General features: G+C 47.5%; 3 protein-coding genes across 3 annotated transcripts; all 3 read right to left on the bottom strand.

The window, feature by feature from the left end:
* Positions 1–4159: 4159 nt before the first annotated feature.
* EI90DRAFT_3085784 (uncharacterized protein) lies at positions 4160–5007 on the bottom strand. Its single transcript, XM_039062158.1, has one exon. The coding sequence runs from the start codon at positions 4655–4657 to the stop codon at positions 4430–4432; it is 228 nt and encodes a 75-aa protein (XP_038909290.1). The 5' UTR covers positions 4658–5007; the 3' UTR covers positions 4160–4429.
* Positions 5008–12971: 7964 nt separating this feature from the next.
* On the bottom strand, positions 12972–13942 carry EI90DRAFT_2943860 (kinase-like domain-containing protein; the record flags this gene model as incomplete). The annotated part of the gene is made up of 5 exons (XM_039055304.1): positions 12972–13049; positions 13104–13183; positions 13239–13390; positions 13438–13583; positions 13631–13942. The coding sequence occupies 5 exons, from the start codon at positions 13940–13942 to the stop codon at positions 12972–12974; spliced, it is 768 nt and encodes a 255-aa protein (XP_038909289.1).
* A 2022-nt stretch (positions 13943–15964) lies between these two features.
* Positions 15965–17889, bottom strand: EI90DRAFT_3134103 (uncharacterized protein; the record flags this gene model as incomplete). Its single annotated transcript, XM_039064634.1, has 7 exons — positions 15965–16240; positions 16277–16787; positions 16829–16865; positions 16920–17042; positions 17092–17221; positions 17280–17295; positions 17354–17889. The coding sequence occupies 7 exons, from the start codon at positions 17887–17889 to the stop codon at positions 15965–15967; spliced, it is 1629 nt and encodes a 542-aa protein (XP_038909288.1).
* Between the last annotated feature and the right edge of the window lie 1136 nt (positions 17890–19025).

Below are 19025 nucleotides of genomic sequence, written 5' to 3'. Positions count from 1 at the left end.
TGTGTGTGTTTGTATGTGTGGTCTGTGTTATGGAATACATATATGTCAAGGGGTGTCAGTTGGCAAATGCTACCACCCGGTACTGGAATGTATCGGATTCTTTCCGTCGCAGAAAGGAAACGGAAAGAGGAAAAAGAAATTAAGCGGGAGTGTTATTGCGCAATCTCCAGCGGGTCAAGCGACGGTGACCCCCAAATTCGAATCACGGGAGTGTCCGGTTGATGGCAAGTCAGTGACAGAACATTGGCGGCGGTGCTTTTATGTACAGTAAGTGCAACTGGCTGTTCCATCGCCATAAATGGGTTAAATATGCAAAAAAAAAATTAAGTTACATGAAAAGGGCCTTTCCGCGTCTGTGTGTTAAGCAGTTCTGTTGCTGTGTATGCATTGTATGCGCGTGTATCCCAAACCACGCGGGTGAACCGTAACCACGTATTGCAATTACACACATACAAACACCCTCAAGGTAAATTCTAATGTACCCGTCACGTCCCAGACAAAGAAAGACCAGAATGCAAATTGTAATATTGGGGGTGGCCGCGATGTATTGGATATATGAAGTGGGCGCGGGGACGCGCAGCTCTCACTCATGCTGCGCGTATGTAACCCACCCTTCTTTCCTTCCTTCCACGACTCACAAGCGTGGATGGATCGGGAAACTAGAACGTGGAGAGATGTGGAAGTGGAGGGGGGGAGGGGGCCCGAGCGATTGGGATGTGACAGAATGGGAATATAGAAACGGACGCGTATATACGCGAAATAGTGTACGCGCGTATATAATATCCCGCGCGCGCGTGGGGATGGGGAGGTGCCAAGGGCAACATTAAAAATTTAAGGGTTTTTTTTTTATTGGAGGGGGGGGGGTTGGGGGAGAGTAACGTAAACGATGGCAAGACCGATCAATGATATATAATCATCAATCATCTCTCCGGTTCCACTTCTAATCTGGCGTCGGAGTTCCCGTTGGTCATCTCCTGTGGACTATTCTTGCCGTCTCGTCCATCCGTGCAATCGTAATATATATATATCGATTGTATAATTAAATAAGCGCTCATCCAACTCCCCAAATTCCTGGTTCGCCTGAAGGGGTTTGTTGTCCTTGTGTTTGTCGTTTTCTGGTTTCGCAGTCATGTATATAAAAGGAAACTCTTGTATGTTTCGATCTTTGTTTTTTTTTTTCTTTCTTGGCGCAGCCGGTGATGATCTTCCAGATCTTTCAACAATTCGGGTTGGTGTGTGATATACATTGTACGTCTTTTTTTCTTTTTCCTACCACCGTTTGTTCGGACCGATCGATGGGTTTTTCTCTTGTTTGTGGGGTCACAAGGTTCGCTATATATACCGCCGCAAGTGCCGCAAGTTGACGCGGTAGTCTTACGACAGGAAAGATGGCATTGTCGGGCCCCGTTAGAGATATATATATATATATATATATCTATTAACGTGGTCCCGCCTCCCCGTTCGTCCGTTTTGATGGGCGGCCCTCCAAGCAGCAATTATGTAGTACTTATTTTTCTGTGGACAATTTTCGCAGAACGGCCGGACGTTTTCTTCACATGATGAGGATGACCGCAGACCGAAACACGGAACCGCTTTTTTTTTGTTGTCAATCTCTCTGAAAAAGGTATGTACTACGTTGTTGCATGTATGTAGCCGTTGATGATGATGATCTAGATCTCTTTCCAGGTACTGATTAAACTATATGTAATTATGGGGGAGGGAGTGAGAGTGAGAGCCAATTTAGCTGCGCTTGTACCCGCCAACGGGCAACGCGTACACCTGTGTGCCCACGCAACCCAATTATTTTTGAAAACAACAATTACATATACACGTTACCAACTACCCTCAAAACACAAACGTTTTACGCGTAAGCGCGTGAAAAACAAGCGCTGGCAACCCATGTATACAACTGTATCAATCAAAAAAAAAAACGGGTGTGCTTTTTTTGTTACTTGGGCAGCGGCTGAGCTTGAAACTAGGGTGAAGATCCTTGCCAACTAAAGAAAAAGAGTGCTGTTATTTTTATGTAGCGCGCCGGATCTCCCTCACACCCTTCACCCTCCCCCTGCCCTGCCACGTTTGCACATGGTGTAACTGTTACTACAGCTACAGTGACCCACGTACCACCCTTTTTTGATGCATGTGATATTATGATTAGATGAGAACATGATGTCAGCAAACTTCTTGGGGGGTGTCGGTGACGTAGCCCGTAAAGGAAAAATCGCCGCAAGGGGGGGGGGGAAGGGGAAGGGGAAGGGGAGGGGTTGATGCGATGGGGCTGGGAGAGTTTGGGTTAATAATAATAGGTAATGAAAACAAAAAGGGGGGGGGGAGGGGAAACAAAAATGGGGTTGGGGTGTCATGGCACGTTTTGTCAGTTGTCGTTTGTTGTACATGATGAGTCCGTTGTGTGACACATTATGCACTTATGATTATTGATTAACCCCCATGTTTTTGTTAAATTTTTTTTTTTTTTTTGGGGGGGGGGGAGGGGCCAAAGCTGGAGCCGGTAAAAGGGGGAAGAAGGAAAGAAGGTGGAACAAGTCAACCTGTTAACCAGTATTGCACGCACGCACACAGTACGTCGAGGTACTATTACATACCAGCCAGGCAATATGTTAGTTGACATGCAACGCGGTTTCGCCCTAACCCTCCCGCCGATCAAGCTTCGAAAAAAAAAAACTATTCAGTCGTTCTTATCTACGCCTATTCACCTTTGTCCGTCGTCCCTCCCCCCTCTCTCTCTCTTTCTTCCGCTAGTGTTCGTGCATAGTTCAAGCTAGAAGAACTCTTTCATATGGTACATACATAACACGGAGGCCGGGACCGGGACCGGGGCCGGGAAAGGGACGTTTTATCTCTGTTCAACGGAGGATCGATATATCGACATACAAATTGTCGAGCCCTTACTTAGTACGGAGTCATGATACCGATCCCCGGTGCTTCGGGCTGGCGCCACAAACTTCGGAATTAATGTTACTTAAACAAAGGTGAGACCAGGCGGGGGGCTGCTGAGTAAAACAACATAAACTGATTACAATTCCCCTGGACGTGTTTGATCCGGTGTCACCGCGCGTATATAAATATATGTGTGTATGTCCGTAACTTGACTTCGAAGAATCCGAAGTACAAACAAAGGATCGCGTCGGTCACGGCTGCTTGCTTACACTCGAAAGCAAGAAGCGTGGGGATCGCCGCCTGGGCACACAGTCATCAATGTACACGCTAGGACTAGCTTAGCTCCGAGGAGTCAGAGAAGAATATCATTACATAGTTCGTTTGAGAAAAATGTGTTGATGAACTTGATGATGGAGAAGGTGTGTTTGTCAGCCCAATTTATTAATGATGTTCGAAGCAAGCGAGGCTAGCCTCCCTGATCTATGAGCGAAGTCGATATACATAGATCCAACCACCATTATGCAGAAAAAAAAAGAAAATAATAATAATCCGAATCATAACTAGCGATGACCTAACGAGCTAGTAACGGTAAAGCTCCGTGAGAGCCCTAGCAGCTAGTTATTGCTACTAGTATCTCCCTCATACGGCTACGCAATCAATTTTCAAGTAACATGCATGCGTGTGTCCACTCTGTTTGTACATATGTAGCCCGGGCAACCTGATCCATGCATCGCACGCATGCATTTGACGCATGCAAGCTAGGGAAGCAAAGCTACGCAACGAACATGTGTAGGGCGCTCGCGTGCCCATGCAACCCGGATGTCCATGTAAAAAAAAAAAAAAACGTCTATTTCGTATAACACCCTGTTGATCATCCGTGACACCTTTTCCCATTCGAGTATGTAAGCCCCAATGCTGCAAGGCCACACCTTCCAATTTCCGACAATTGCACAAGAACATCCCATTCCGAATGAGGGAAGGAAGGAAGGGAAAACGAGGGTGCAGCTCCGAGGCTAAAATCTCACTACAGCACGAATCTTCACTAGATTAGATGATGGGAATATATGATCATACTGTAAGAGGTAATAAGTAATTTCATCAATCCACACCAAAAACGAGGGAGGGAGATGATCAGGACCCCCCTCAATATCCGGAGTGAGTCCTCACTCTGCACGTCCCCCCCACGGGTACGGATATCAGTACTGCAACTCTAGCAGCTACTAACCAAGCCAGCCAGCTGGCAGCCAGACTAGCAATGGCACACAAGAATATTAACGAGCTTCTATATGTGTATATATGATCGTGTGATCGACTAAGTATCAGTACCCGTAAAACTGGCATGAATTGCAAAACATGCATGGCCACGTCCATCATATATGTACACACACACACAACAAGTATATATCTCGCGTGTGACATGCCACCTGCGTTTTTGGGTTACGCGTGGTAGCTACTACCCTACTACTACCGCAGTATAGCTATGGAGTCATGCGCACAACAAGAACGGGTCTTGTGGTGTGGAAGCGCGATATTATCGCAGTGCTGCTATAGCCAGAGACAAAGAAGGAACCAAAGAGATGATAGCTTTGCCAAAGCCAGATACGATTATAATCAGGCTACCAGCGCTAGGGAGTAGGAGATCATCGTGGCGTGAGAGAGTATGTATGACACGTACTAGCCCAAACTGGGGGTAGATGGATACGATATATATATATATATATATATGATGGATCAAGCGTTGCCTATGTATATCACGCATTATGCATCATGGTTTGTGCATGCATGGCAAGGTGTTTGCACTAGTCGGGTTCAGGCGCAAATGGTGATACGAAGCCAAAGTGCATGTAATATGGTTACGGTCAACAGACTCCCGTTGACGTTCGAGCCAGTCCAGTACTTACTAGCTTTAGCCTCTTCCAGTAAGAATAGTATATAGTAACTTCCTACTTATGTGCATTCACTCGCGCGCAAACACAGGCACAACCTGAGCCCGAGAGATATGATGGATGGAGACACCGATGCACCATGTGCTCAATGTGTTACTAGTACTGCTATAGCCAGGACCCCATGACATCGATAGGCGATCGATCCGCCACGCGCGTAGAAGCTAGAAGGGAAGAAAAGAAAGAGCTTACTTAACGGGCATTGCCGACGGCGAAAAAAAAAGGTCAGATTAGATTAAAAAAAGCATCCCAGCACAACGTGTCAAACGCACGGACAGCCTTTCTAGCGGGGTTGGAAAGGGAAAAGGTCACACGGAGATGGATGTGCTGTGATTGTTATTGAAAAAAACTAGCGTTAAATTTTAAAATAAAAGAATTAGGGATTTACTAATATGATTGTGATACTGGATCACTTGCACAACCTGCGGACTCAAATCCCACACAATCACCGCGTCGAGTTGCTTCTGGCTCTAACATGTACATAGAGAGAAACTGGAAGGGTTGGGGGAACAGATAAGCACAAAATGCCCGCGTCGGCGCAACCCGAATGCATTTTACGAGCAAAAGACGGAAGTCTCCGTGCCTGGGCCCTGCCCGATAAATCCCTGTTGAACATGTTGACATGACCGACAAGGCCTTCACACTGATCAGTGTCCTGACGATCACTATGTCCTCAGCCCCGTCCCTCACTATAACCTTTTCTGGGAGGCACGGAAACTATTCACTCACTCGTGCATCAACAAACTGATCACTGTTCGCCCGCGAATCTCAATGCGCACAAGGCCGCCAAGATTGCCTTCTAAGTCATATATGCAGTATGTAGCTGTTTGTGTGTATATAACTTATCGCTGATCACCGCGGTCGAACCGGAGTCGGCGTCGGAACTCGATCAAGGAACGAGGAAACGCAAGTACAACACCCCCATCCTCATCCCCAAGAACATTCCAAACTTCGATTTCCATTTTGGAACAACGATCGAAAGGGAGGCAAACTCCGAACCCTAAGGTACGTTATGATTGCACTTTGATGCGGGGTGTGGGTGTGTGCACCCAGTTATGTAGTTACTGAGACATGACTAATTCTAGTCATTCCGATGTTGCCCCAACCCTGGCATTTTTTTTTTTGCTCCTGGGCAAATGACCTCTGGCCGATCTCCCTCGCTTGTGCAAGTGTACCTCGCTTAGCTAGCGTTTACAAATGTGCAATTCATCTATTCCCCAAATCACATCCTATATACAAATTTTCCTCGAACTATGACCAATCATCAAAGGTGCATATTTTCCGGAGATATGTTATTGTTATTGTCAATGCGCACAGCAGGAGGAGGGACAAGCTTTCCACCGACTGACGCGACTGCCCCCCCACAACCACAACCACCTTTTCGTACTAAGTAATCGAAAAGACTCATCATTTGGCAATTTGTAATTAATGTGTATGTAATCGTTCTTTGGGGGGAGAGTTGAAATTCTTGTGGTCTATGCAAATATAGGGCGCCCATATTCCTTTCTTTATGTAGTGTTGCTGTGGGGGGGGCGAGAGTTTTGAGCCAAAGAACCGCGCGTCTAGCGCTAGCTACAGTGGCCGGGCTAGCTGTGTAGGTAACAAACACGGGTCGAGCTGCCGCGCTGCGCCGCGGTGGCTGCGCGCACGTATATAACTACTTGCACGTTTGGCGTTGTAGTGGGCGAGTCATACGTCAGAGCGCGTGCGTACCGGTTATTATGAGTCGAGGACACCGGTTACTGGCCCCCCTGCCCCGTTGGTTTTATGCACCAAATCGAGTTACTACCAGAACAGGTTTGCACTTAGCGACATCACCATACCATATCGAATGTACAAGCGCATTATACGAGCTCCATATTGTACATAGCTTCGGATCGATTACTAGTACTGGCGATATTACTACCCATGCGAAGGGACAATTTGGGTACCTACAATGAAATGATATGACTGCATGTAATAGATATACATGAACGAGTTTTGTAACTCGGCCTTACTGTGCGCAAATTAAAATGCAACACATTCCAACGTGGCAAGTCTGTGTACTCACTGATCGTTCTTCCACTCTACGCCGTAACGACTGTGAGTACAAGCTCGGTCGTCGCGTTGTATATATAAAGATTTCCTAATGCGTAACAACCCGCATAGGGCTGCTCGGAGTTGATCCAGAACGGAACTCGGCTGGTGTGGTAATTCGATCCCCCGAACGCCGCCGCTTCGATATCGGACTCGGAATTCTCGTAATCACGAGGGCAAAGTACTTATCTTTGATATGTATAATGTAATTATTCATCTTCACTGATAATCGTTCATATACCGGCGATTTGATCCACAATTCAAGGCAAACATAAAATACACCGTTGTCCTCCGGTCTCTTCATTACAAGATCTTGCATTTTATAGGTACACGTACGGACTGTGCCGCAGCGTATATTATTGCCTTGTCGTTGAGCCGGGGATTGGAGGTTATCCCAATAACTCTCTTCTTGATGAACAGATATAAAATTAATTTTTCGCAGTCGGTTGAGGCATATATATCCCGCAATCCGGTTGGATTGGTGCAAGATGGATCTACCACAGCCCCATAAGTGATATGGGAAAACTTTATCGTAACAGCATAACAACACTCATCCGTAATGGCGGTACACAATAGTATTCGCAAAAGTTCGCATGGCACCCACAACCCACACACGCCACGGATAGGGAGGACCCAATGTTCCGAAGGGATTCGCCAAAGTACTTACCATATTCGATGTCCCCAATCTCATATAAACTTCCACTCGTTGGTGTTCCCGGAACTTGCAATTTTTGTGAACCCTCATCGATCACTCGGCCTGTGCGCCATTGATATTATCACATCATCAGCGAGAGGATTTTTTTTTTATAAATAAAAAATAAGTTGCAAAAAAAGCAAAGACAGAAAAAAAAGAGCCTCCCAAAGAGTCTAGGCTTGGTCGCATAGCCCAGTTCAGAATCAGAACGTCAATGTCCCCATTATTCGCTCGAATGCGAGTGAGTTGCGCACATCAAATGGAGATGACTTCCCATATTCCATTGCGCAATCCGCGGTTGTGCTTATGTATTGCAACTAAGAGATGGGTAACATGCCCAAATTCGAGTCCCCTGGGAGGGGAGGGGCGTCAGGGAGATCAACGGAAGGAACTGGCCGTTGTATATGGGTACAACAATTTGCAACACGGTTTATGCGCTACAAAATTTCAGTCAGGAGAGGGCACTTCCAGGGTCTGGGTCTGGCGCCAATATGATATGGAGTACTGTTGGGAAAGCATGCCCTGAATAGCAGTTGAGTAGTGGCAGGCACACACGCACGGAGGGGTTGTGCGAACGAGTATAGTACTTATAAAACCGCACAAGCCACGATCAGTCCGAGCAATTTAGGGTCCAGAAAGCAGTTTTCATCACAAACCATCATGGGCGCTTGTTCGCAGGTCAGGATTCGTGCAACTTTACGTCCCGTCGGCAAGGGTCCGGCCCGAGGGGATCAGGACTTGGTCCCCCCCTAGAATTTACGCATTGGATTTTTGGATTTGGGCAACATTGCATTCGCAACGAGTACCTATCCACACCAGTACAATGAACAGCCCAGGCGACGAACGTGCGTTAGCAAGCTTATCTAGTTTCCGCCCTGACCGTTCCCTATCAGACCAATTCCAGCCTTGGGGAGTCCTGATACCAGTTGGCAGTCAGCTGACATAATGGAGCAGTACTGCTTGGCACATGTGGGCGATCGTCGAATATGATTTTCTGATTGCTTTGGAAACTGAGGAACGTTACTGTATCATGCCTTTAGGGCGGATCGGAACACAAAGTCCACAATGTGTACCTGCGCAAAAACTTCCCCGATGGCAAGCTACCGTATAGCGAAATCGACATGATGGTTAACTGATGAGCACTCGTACGTACGGTGCGGTGCGAGCGTCGTATATAGCAGCGATCAAAGTGTTAGTTATGTCATGTACCGTGTCATCAGGAGTAGTTTTCTACCGCTGAGTGCCCAATCACTCATTGATTAAAGCCCCAGGATATTAATGCATGCGTGCAGGGGACCATCCGGCGTTGTACAGAATTGAAAAGCTTTAAAGCTACTATAGTATAACAAGTGGGCGTCTTTAGTTCCTGTTTGCCACGCCGCGTGAAACGGGACACCTTGGACAACCACTATGTGGGCCTTTATAGGGGGGACCTCAGGACGTTTGCATGGGGCCTAAAAGGCCTTTTTCACTATAAACGTCCTAGGACATCCTGGCCATTCAGTTTCATTCATTTGTTGCAAACGTCCTCAGATGTCCTAATTCAGTTTGATTCAATGGTTGCAAATTGTCCCGGAATGCCATACTCGTCCATCCCATGGTCTGTGCACATGCTGACCACTGTCTAGAGGGATGTCAACACTGTTTCCCACGGTCTGAACACACTTTACATAGTTGAATAGCCTTTGAATAGCTTCCAGAATATATATTTTGAGACTGAATTGACCAATAAATTATTGAGAAAAACGCAAAATACTTTTTTGGACACGAGTCTTTTGATGGTGGCTGTCCAACTTATTTAATGTCTGTGCACAATGCTGGTCACTGTCTGAAGGGGTGTCAGCACTGTTTCCCACGGCCCCAACACACTTTACACAGATAGATAGCCCCTTTGAATAGCTTCCAGAATATATATTTTGAGACTGAATTGACCAATAAATTATCGAGAAAACACAAAATACTTTTTTGGACGCGAGTCTTTGGGTTAGTGTGGCTGTCCAACTCAATGTCTGTGCACAATGCTGGCCACTGTCTGAAGGGGTGTCAACACTGTTTCCCACGTCCCCAACACACTTTACGCAGATGGATAGCCCCTTTGAATAGCTTCCAGAATATATATTTTGAGACTGAATTGACCAATAAATCATCGAGAAAAACGCAAAATACTTTTTTGGACGCGAGTCTTTTGGGTTAGTGTGGCTGTCCACCTCATGTCTGTGCACAGTGCTGGTCATTGTCCGGAGGGGTGTCCAGACTGTTTCCCACGGTGTCAACACACTTTGCGTAGTTGGATAGCCCCTTCAAATAGCTTCCAGAATATATAATTTGAGACTAAATTGACAAGCAAGTTATTGAGAAAAATGCAAAATACTTTTTTGGACACGAGTCTTTGGGATATCAGTGACCCGGGAATTTCGATGACTTCGATGACTGTCAGTGAAATTTAGTGGCCCAAGCACTATCCCAAAGACTCGCATTCAAAAAAGTATTTTGCATTTTTCTCAATAACTTGCTTGTCAATTTAGTCTCAAATTATATATTCTGGAAGCTATTTGAAGGGGCTATCCAACTACGCAAAGTGTGTTGACACCGTGGGAAACAGTCTGGACACCCCTCCGGACAATGACCAGCACTGTGCACAGACATGAGGTGGACAGCCACACTAACCCAAAAGACTCGCGTCCAAAAAAGTATTTTGCGTTTTTCTCGATGATTTATTGGTCAATTCAGTCTCAAAATATATATTCTGGAAGCTATTCAAAGGGGCTATCCATCTGCGTAAAGTGTGTTGGGGACGTGGGAAACAGTGTTGACACCCCTTCAGACAGTGGCCAGCATTGTGCACAGACAGTTGAGCAGCTGAGGATTGTCATGGGAAATCAGATTCAATTGCGGCATTATGTTTTGAATGTCTACCCTGAATAATACAAATTTGATTGAATCACAGAAGCATTTGATTGAATTTGATTGAATTATAGAATCATCCCAGGACATCCTAGGACGTCCTAGGACGTCCTGGGGATGTCCTGGTGAATGGATCAGTCTTCACCAGGACGTCCAGGACATCCACTGGTAAATACCCCCTTTTAGGCCCATTTGAAGGCCAAACAGCCCCCCCTCTATAGGCCATCATTAGATGGCTGACTAGGCTGTGAAACCAGGGCGGCTGAGAAGCTGCAGGATAAACAATATTATCGTAGTGGTCATGGATCTCCATGCACAGCCAAAGCAACCATGCAGGATCTTCCCATGACTCTCTTCGTTGGGCAGGATGGTTAGTAAGCGGTGATTTGCTCACTTCTTCCACTGCGTTTGAACGGCATGCGGAACATTCTGGCACATGTGATTCCCGTTTTCTGCAAATAATCAATTCTGGGTGTGGGAGCTAGTCCAAGGAACATCATACATACAGTGGGCAACAAAACTGTTCACATGTTTTGCTGTTTTGAAAAGACACACTCATACAGGCTTAGGAAAAATTCTGAAAATTCTGAGAAATTCATAGAAGCTGCTCTGACATCACAAAATGTTGTTTCCATCAGCCCAAGGTCATATACCCATTTATGGCAATGTAATTGTCAGATGAAGTCACCCATTGCATGTGAACAGTTTTGTTGCAGGCAATAATTCTACTATATTAATACTTGGTATACCCCCCCTTTGCCTTGATTACAGCTTGTACTCTTCTAGGCATACTTTCTATTAAGTTCTGACACACCTCCTTTGGTATCTTCTCCCATTCCACCTGACAACAATCCCAGAGCTCCCCCACACCACTTGCAGGAGTTTCATAGTCAGCCAACCTCCTTTTCACATGCCACCAGAGATGCTCTATGGGGTTAAGGTCTGGGGACTGTGCTGGCCACTTCATAACAGTGTAGTTATGACCTTGGAACCACTTTTGAGCAAGTTTGCTGCAGTGCTTTGGGTCATTATCCTCTTGGAAGATAATGTCCTCAGGGGTTTTGTTGTAGAATTTAAGGGATTGCTGGAGTTCATCTTCCAAAATGGAGCAATAAAGCTGTGCATCCATCTTCCCTTTGATCCTAGTGGCATACCCAACACCCTCCCACAGCATGCAACCCCACATCATCACATTTCCACCACCAAACTTCACTGTTCCCTCAACCTGCCTATCAGTAAGACCCTCTCCTGCCTCTTTCCACACCCACTTCCTGCCATCTGACCCAAGGTGATTGATTTTGGTCTCATCAGACCACACCACCCTCTTCCAGTCATCCACAGTGTACTCCTGGTGCCTCTCAGCCCACAGCAACCTTGCCTTCCAATGGGCTGGTTTCAGAAATGGGCACTTCTTCTTCACCACAGGCCTTAGACCAGCCTTCCGAAGATGACGACGAACAGTTTGGGGAGAGACAGAGAGGCTTGTGACATCCTGAAGAGATTGGGTCACTTGGACTGCATTATCAGCTTTCTGCATGCAAATGAGATGCTTTGCATAGGTGATGTTGGCAGGTGTAAGCTTTGTTGGACAACCACCAGTGGACTTGGCAGCATCAGGGCAATATGCAGAGCGGATTTTTGAGATAGCTCCAATGCTAGCACCAGTAATCTTATGAATGGAGTGCCCAGAGGTGCCAGAGAGTAGCAGAGTAATGATGTGTTCACGAGTAGCAGGGGCAAGAGGGCACATGGTGGAGTGTGAGGGAAAGAATCAAAAAAGGGCCAGTATTTATGCTGCGGAACAAACAAAGTCATGTGACCAGAGTCAAGTATAGCCCTGCTTCTGCATTAAGAAAGCCAAGGCAACAAAACTGTTCACATGCAATGGCTGACTTCATCTTACAATTACATTGCCATAAATGGGTGTATGACCCTGCGCTGATGTAAGCAACATTTTGAAATGTCAGAGCATCTTCTATGAATTTTTCAGGAATTTCAGAATTTTTCCCAAGCCTGTATGAGTGTGTCTTTTCAAAACAGCAAAACATGTGAACAGTTTTGTTGCCCACTGTAGATGCTTTCATCTATAAAGTTGGAGGCTCTGATAGATCAGTGCTTGGTTTTCCTCCTATTACAAGAAGGATGTCAGGGTCGCGTCCGGGGTCGAGGCGGTCCGGGCGTAGTGTCTGGTGCTAAGGACCTCATGGGGGGTGGATCGGGCGTGCGTACTGGCAGGCCCAATGCTTACCTGAAGTGGGAATGTTGAGAAGAAGGTTACTTCTTCGGTTCCCACCCCACATCAGGAAACTTCCGAGCTTGATTGAAATGGTTGAGAGCACCCAATGTGCTCAATCGTGACAACCGATGGATCGAGTCAGCCCAATCAGCCCAATCAGCCCAATTATTGTACATATCATTAGTATATATTATGTATGTACAAACGTCGGAATAAAAGTTCACTGGTATCGTGATATCCACCAATGGTTTTTGACCTCACTAAGAGTGAGTCTATCCTCTGGATTTTTGCACAGCAACTAGCGAGAGGTTAGTAGCAGTAGGGCTGAAAAGAACTTGAAGTCTGAACATACACGTTGGATAAGGTTGGAGGCGTCCAATGAAACATGATTGGGTATCCAGAGATCAACCTCCGTAATCCATCGATATGTATCTATTGCACCATGTCATTCAACAGACTGGACAATGTACTGGTGGGTCTCACATACCTTGTTTACTCCTTCCCGTGAAAGGAGATTTACCAGTGAGTAATTGATAAGTAAGGACACCAAGTGCCCAGTGATCTACTTTCTCCAAGTATGGTTGATTTTTGACCATTTCGGGAGCCAAATAAGCGGTTGTGCCGCAAATAGTTGTTTGGCTGAGAAGTTATGTTAGTACTGTTCAAGGTGACCATGAAAGACTTACTGGTTGCGTGTTTGAGTGCTATAACTGAAGTCCGCTAACTTAACCCGTCCATGAACATCGACAAGGATGTTCTCCAAGTCAATGTTGCAGTAAATGATGTGCTTGCCATGCAAATATTTGAGCGCATCTGTTAGTTGAGCAATGTACTGAAAACAATCAATGGTCATAGTCATTGGTATTTGAACGGACCTACTTGACTGCTCATCTGTTCCGGAACACGGTGCCATTCCAAAACGCGATCAAACAACGTTCCTTTCGGAGCCAACTCAAGCACTAAACATATTCGCACCTTATCGTCGAAAGAGCCGTAGAGGCAGATGATGTTTGGGTGGACGAGATTCTTGTGGGTTTCGATTTCACATTGAACTTGTTCCTCGACATTTTGGTCCAGTTCAGACTTGCACAGGACTTTCAAGGCGAGTGTTGACATTGAGGGGCACTTGGTACGAGCGACATGGACTCTGGCAAACTTTCCTCTCCCAAGTTCATGACCCAGTCCAAACATTGACATATTCCTGAGGAAATTTGTATCCGGTGCGACTACTGGACTTATCCGGAGCTCCAAATTCTTATGATGTAAACCAGCGTGACTGGACAAATGACATAAAATGGACAAGCCTGGTATCGAACCCAGGACTTCTAGCGTGCATCCATACACTACTCGCCCGTTATGCCAGGGGGGGGTACCCCTTCCCTGATGGTTTGGGAGATCACTTGATCCCTTCCTCCAACAATTCCAACGTCGGGTGGGTTGCAAATCAACATCGTTGAGGAGTGCGTGAGGCATTATCAGACTTATGGGGTGAGTGAAGATGAGAAACGATTTTCGGAGCCAAGCGAGTGACAAGCTGGAGGGAAATGTGAGTTTTAAGGCCGGAAGCGGAAATGCCCGGAAATCTCATCTTGAAAACTTCAGCCTGGAACAAACGGTCAATCTTCAGGAGTCCATCAGTAGTCCAAAATAGCATAACGATGCGAAAGAGGGTCCGCGCTAACATTTTGCAATGTTGGGTAGTCCGAGAATTTGACAAGTGGGTACTCTTTCAGGATTTCAACGGCCTCATCTTGCTTCTTTCCTTTCTTCTCCATGCTCTCGTCTGCACCAGATGCCCTATCAGTGTAGGTAGGAATATCCATGAAGTTACTTACCATGTCTGTGCTGCTGTTGACAAGCATGTTGTCCGTGTCTCGCCGAGCATAACCCGGCTCAAAGAACAGGAGCCAACGTGCTCAAAAGCTCCTCCTGTTGGCCCTCGTCTGCGACAGAAATCCCCCACTGCTACAAAGTCCATAACTTTTCCTTCATTCTGCAGTTATTGGGGTTGTCCGCATCCTCACGGCATGGAAACGTACGATTGCATTAATTATTTCAGAGCTAGGGAGAAATGAGACAGGCAGACTCACTGATGAGGGACAGCTTGATTCGTGACCCGAGGCCGAGCCAGCCGTCTGCAAAACAGTCCTTGACTTAGACTCACATTGTAATGACGAGAACTTTTGTAAAGCCAACTGTGACGACTCTGAATTGGATTCATACCCCGAAAATGAGGGATTTTTCGACATTGACACTAAGGCATGCCTTAAGGATGAGGGCCTCTGCCAATTGGCCTTTGAAAGGATGTATACGCGTACCTTGATGAGGAGTGCTATTCTGAGGTGGCCCATGATGTCCCCGGAGCAGCACCGAGTCCCCCGTTGAGTCCAGCAAAGGCAGACGTGAAGATACGGGTCCAGAGGCGCTCAAGCAAAGCGGCTGAGTGAGTTAAGACATTGCATTCGATGCATGAGTCCGATGAATGACATCACAGTCCACCCAAGGACCTGATAAGTGCGTCAGACAACTCTGGGTGAAGAGGGGGAGGTGAGGGGTAGACAGCCTCTTCTATAGGCTCCACCATGGGTTCAGGGGATGGAGGCAGGACTGGTACGACTTCTCGGACCTCCCATACTGATGGAGATCGTTGCACTGACTCTTCTTTCTGTTGAAGCAGATCGGTGAGCTCCATTATATCATCTTCTATCTTGCGTACTGCTGTTGGAGGCAGAACAGCCACACTCAGGACAATTGGGGCTGTAGGAGGCCAGGGTGCCTCTTTTTCCTGTTTTGTTACAGGTGGGGCCTAGCAAAGGGTGAGCAGTATTCATTTGTCACATCATGTTGCATTCCACTCACAGGTGGGGCCCCAGCTGGCAAAGGCTTTTCCGGAGGTTTGTTGTACCGCATCCGGGGCCGGAACTAAATCTGGTGGAGTCGTGGGTGGACATCTGAGGTGTTCAATTGGAGGCTTGGGCTCGGGCTCCTGCCAATATTATAAAAAGAATGCTTGAGATGAATAAATAGCTGTCACCATTGGAACTCCTGGTGACGGAATGAACGTCCCGCCTCCACCTCTCCGAGCCTTTCTATGATCACAAACTATCTTCAAGTCCAATGCAGGGTCAACAGCCTCTGAGGCCTCCCCGGTGGAGGGAGCTGTATGCTGGACTCCAAAGTCTCTAGCTCTCTGGGCTCACGATACTCGAATTTTCAGCATGGAGAGCCTTCTTGAACAGGCCGATCCCTTGGGCCCTGGAGGAAGGGCAGGCGATCTGCGACACTGGAAACGTCCTCTCCTGTCGGCATCTGCTCTACAGTGCTCATGGACTTGCATTGCATGCCCTCTGGGACAAAGGAGGAACCCTCCACTACTGTTACTGGGGTGGGTATGGTAATAGTTGGAGGCTCAACAGCAGCCTCGCCCCTCTGGCTCAGCTTCAGCAAGAGATCTATAGGTGCACGAGATGCCGTACTGTAACGATGGGACTGCGATTCAGCTGACTCCATTTTTCTTCACCATACTATCAGCCCACTCGTTGCTACTCTCCTCCAAGGGAGGTTGGGCAGGTGGAGCTGCAGGGGCGCAACTTCTCGGTCCTGCATATCAGAAATGATACCATGGGCATTAAGAATCCGATGAAGCAAGTCTGTAATCCCTTTCTGTGACGCAGCCTCCTGTGCCTCATTACGAACTGAAGGCGGTCTAATCTCCAGCTGTGTTGGCGGTGGCCGGTCATACAGTTCTTGAAGAAGCACCCTTGTTTCCAGCTGGTCCTCAAGGAGATTAGCGCTTTGCTGCTGTAATGTAGATAACATGTCCCGAAGTGCAGTAAGATCGACTTGAGGACAAGCAGTAGCGGTGGTGGCAGTGGAGGTAGGAGAGGATGGTATGGTAGATTCTGATATTTCAGAACTAGGGGGAGACGAAACAGGAGTACTTGCCAATGAGGGAGAGCTGGGGGATCGAGCAGACTGACATCCGAGTAGTGGGAAGATAAAAATGAAATACTTGAAACAAAGGACAAGGGAGACCCTGTGCGAAAAGGTTGAGGTGAGGGATAGGCTACTTCTTACACAGGTTCCACCACGGGTTCTGGGGGTGGAGGTGGAACTGGCACGACTTCTCGGACCTCCCATACTGATGGAGATCACTGCACCGACACACCCTTCCTGGGACGAGGCTCTTCTTTCCTTCGAAGCAGATCGGCAAGCTCCATTATGTCATCCTCTATCTTCCGGAGATGTTCATCAACCCGCCTGCCTTGACGGTCCGTCTGATTGGAGAGTTCTTGCAGCCTATTGAAGATGCGGTTAATGTCTACTGCCAAAGGGGGGACCTTCTTCCTCAATGGTTGCCACCTCAATGGTTTCAAGCTGTGACCGGATAGAAGGTAAATTGCTTGCTGATAGCAGAGCTTGGACCTGGACAGACGATGGAACTGTTGGGATTTCTGCAAGAATTACAGGCTACACGAAAGTAGTGTCACCTGCTACTCATTAACATCAATGTTAGTCATTCACTCACAGGTGTTATCGAGCTACTGGGGGTTGTCGGAGAAAGCGGCCATGAAACCACAATTGGAGGAACAATCATAGCACTTATCACGGAGAGATGTGGGCGACGATGGCAAACACTCAACAGTCCATTGAGGACCTCGTGGAAGAGGCACAAAGGATTCGGAAGGCTGCAGGAAAGATGTCTCGAGAGACAGGTCCAGCTCCGGAAGGGCAGCCGAATGCAGTGATGGGGATGGACGTAAGATGCTGGACTCATATGAACCATCGGTTTTGGCTAGCGACGGTGACTTAGCTGTCGGTGGAGGAGGGGTCATGAGAGTAGGTATTTCGGAAACCACGGTTATCCTCGGACTTGATATGCCTTCGCTAGATGGAGGCGAAGTGAGAATGGCAATGCTTGAGATAGTTGGAATCGAGAGCTCCAAAGTAATAATGACTGATGTGGGTTCTTCAGAAGGCTCAGAGATGATGATTTCCGATATTGGTTCTGAGGAAAGCTCTGAGGTGATATCTGATATCCATTCCTCAGAAGGTTCGGAAATGATAGTCTCTGAAATTCGCTCCCCACTAGGTTCCGACGTCATGGTCTTTGAGATTTGCTCCTCGCTAGGCTCCATGGTGACAGTCACTGGAATCCACTCCTCCGAGGGCTCAGAAGTGACAATTGGCGATAACTACTCCATTGAAGTTCGGAAGTTGGCTCTTCTGAGGGTTCCAATGTCGTCGTAACAGGTGCGATTGAAGGGATGTCAGGGCACACACCCTGACTAGCCCAGACCCGGACCCACGTCCGGACCCGCTTCCACCTGCCGTGCTTCCCGCACGTGCGCATGCTCTGCACGCCGCATGCTCCGGACCCGGTTCCTACCCCTTCATGTGACTTCCGGGTATCCCCGGAAGTTTTGCTGATATTGTGGCCACTGTGGGAAGATGAGAAGTTAGCTTCCTTCTCATCTCCTTACCCACAGTAGGCAAGTGTACCTTACCTACTGCTTTATCTATTCATCTCCTTACCCACAGTAGATTGTGCCCTGGATAGGGCTGGCCAGACCAGAGGCTGTGGACCATAGGGGAGGGTCATGGGGACCCGGGAGTCGTCCCCTGACAAGGGACCAACGGCTCTGTAGTTGGAAGTGGGGACTCAGCAGTCGCAGATGACCCAAGAGGCCGAACTGATAGGTGAAAACTTGACAGTCAGTGATAAAGGTCCAGACAAATCTTGCGACAGGTGGATACTCCACAAAGTTTAGCGAGTCAGAGGAGATGCAAGACACTGTCAGAGACCAGATTCGAGACGAAGGAATGTCTCCGTAGCGGAGGGCTTCGGCCTCAGCGACTTCTGCCAAGAGCGCTGTGCCTAGTGACACGTCTGTGCCCTAACTTACTGACTGGAAATTAGAACCTAGGGGGGTAACTCTAGTTGATTTTACTACTGGGGTGTAACCTATGTACAAACGGGATATATATATATGGTTACAGCGAAGATGGGTCCGCAATTGGCGGAGCCGGACGGAGTGGAGCTAACGGGTTTAATCATTAGCTGACTGAATATTACCGACGAGTCAGGTCATGGGGTTAGCGGAGAGGCAGGCGTTAACCCAGAAACGGGAAGGAGGGATAAGCCCGAAGGTAGGCTCTGCAGGGCAGGCAATTGTATTGCCCAGCGGAGGCGGGGGTGCGCTAGCGGACATCGGAGCTGTCCGGAAGTCTTTGGGGCTCCATACTTAGGGAGGCGTAGGTAATCAATTGAAAT

This window comes from Cantharellus anzutake, assembly GCF_015039405.1.
Source record: "Cantharellus anzutake strain C23 chromosome Unknown EI90scaffold_113, whole genome shotgun sequence".
NCBI lineage: Eukaryota > Fungi > Basidiomycota > Agaricomycetes > Cantharellales > Hydnaceae > Cantharellus > Cantharellus anzutake.
This window is presented reverse-complemented; position numbering and strand designations above follow the sequence as displayed.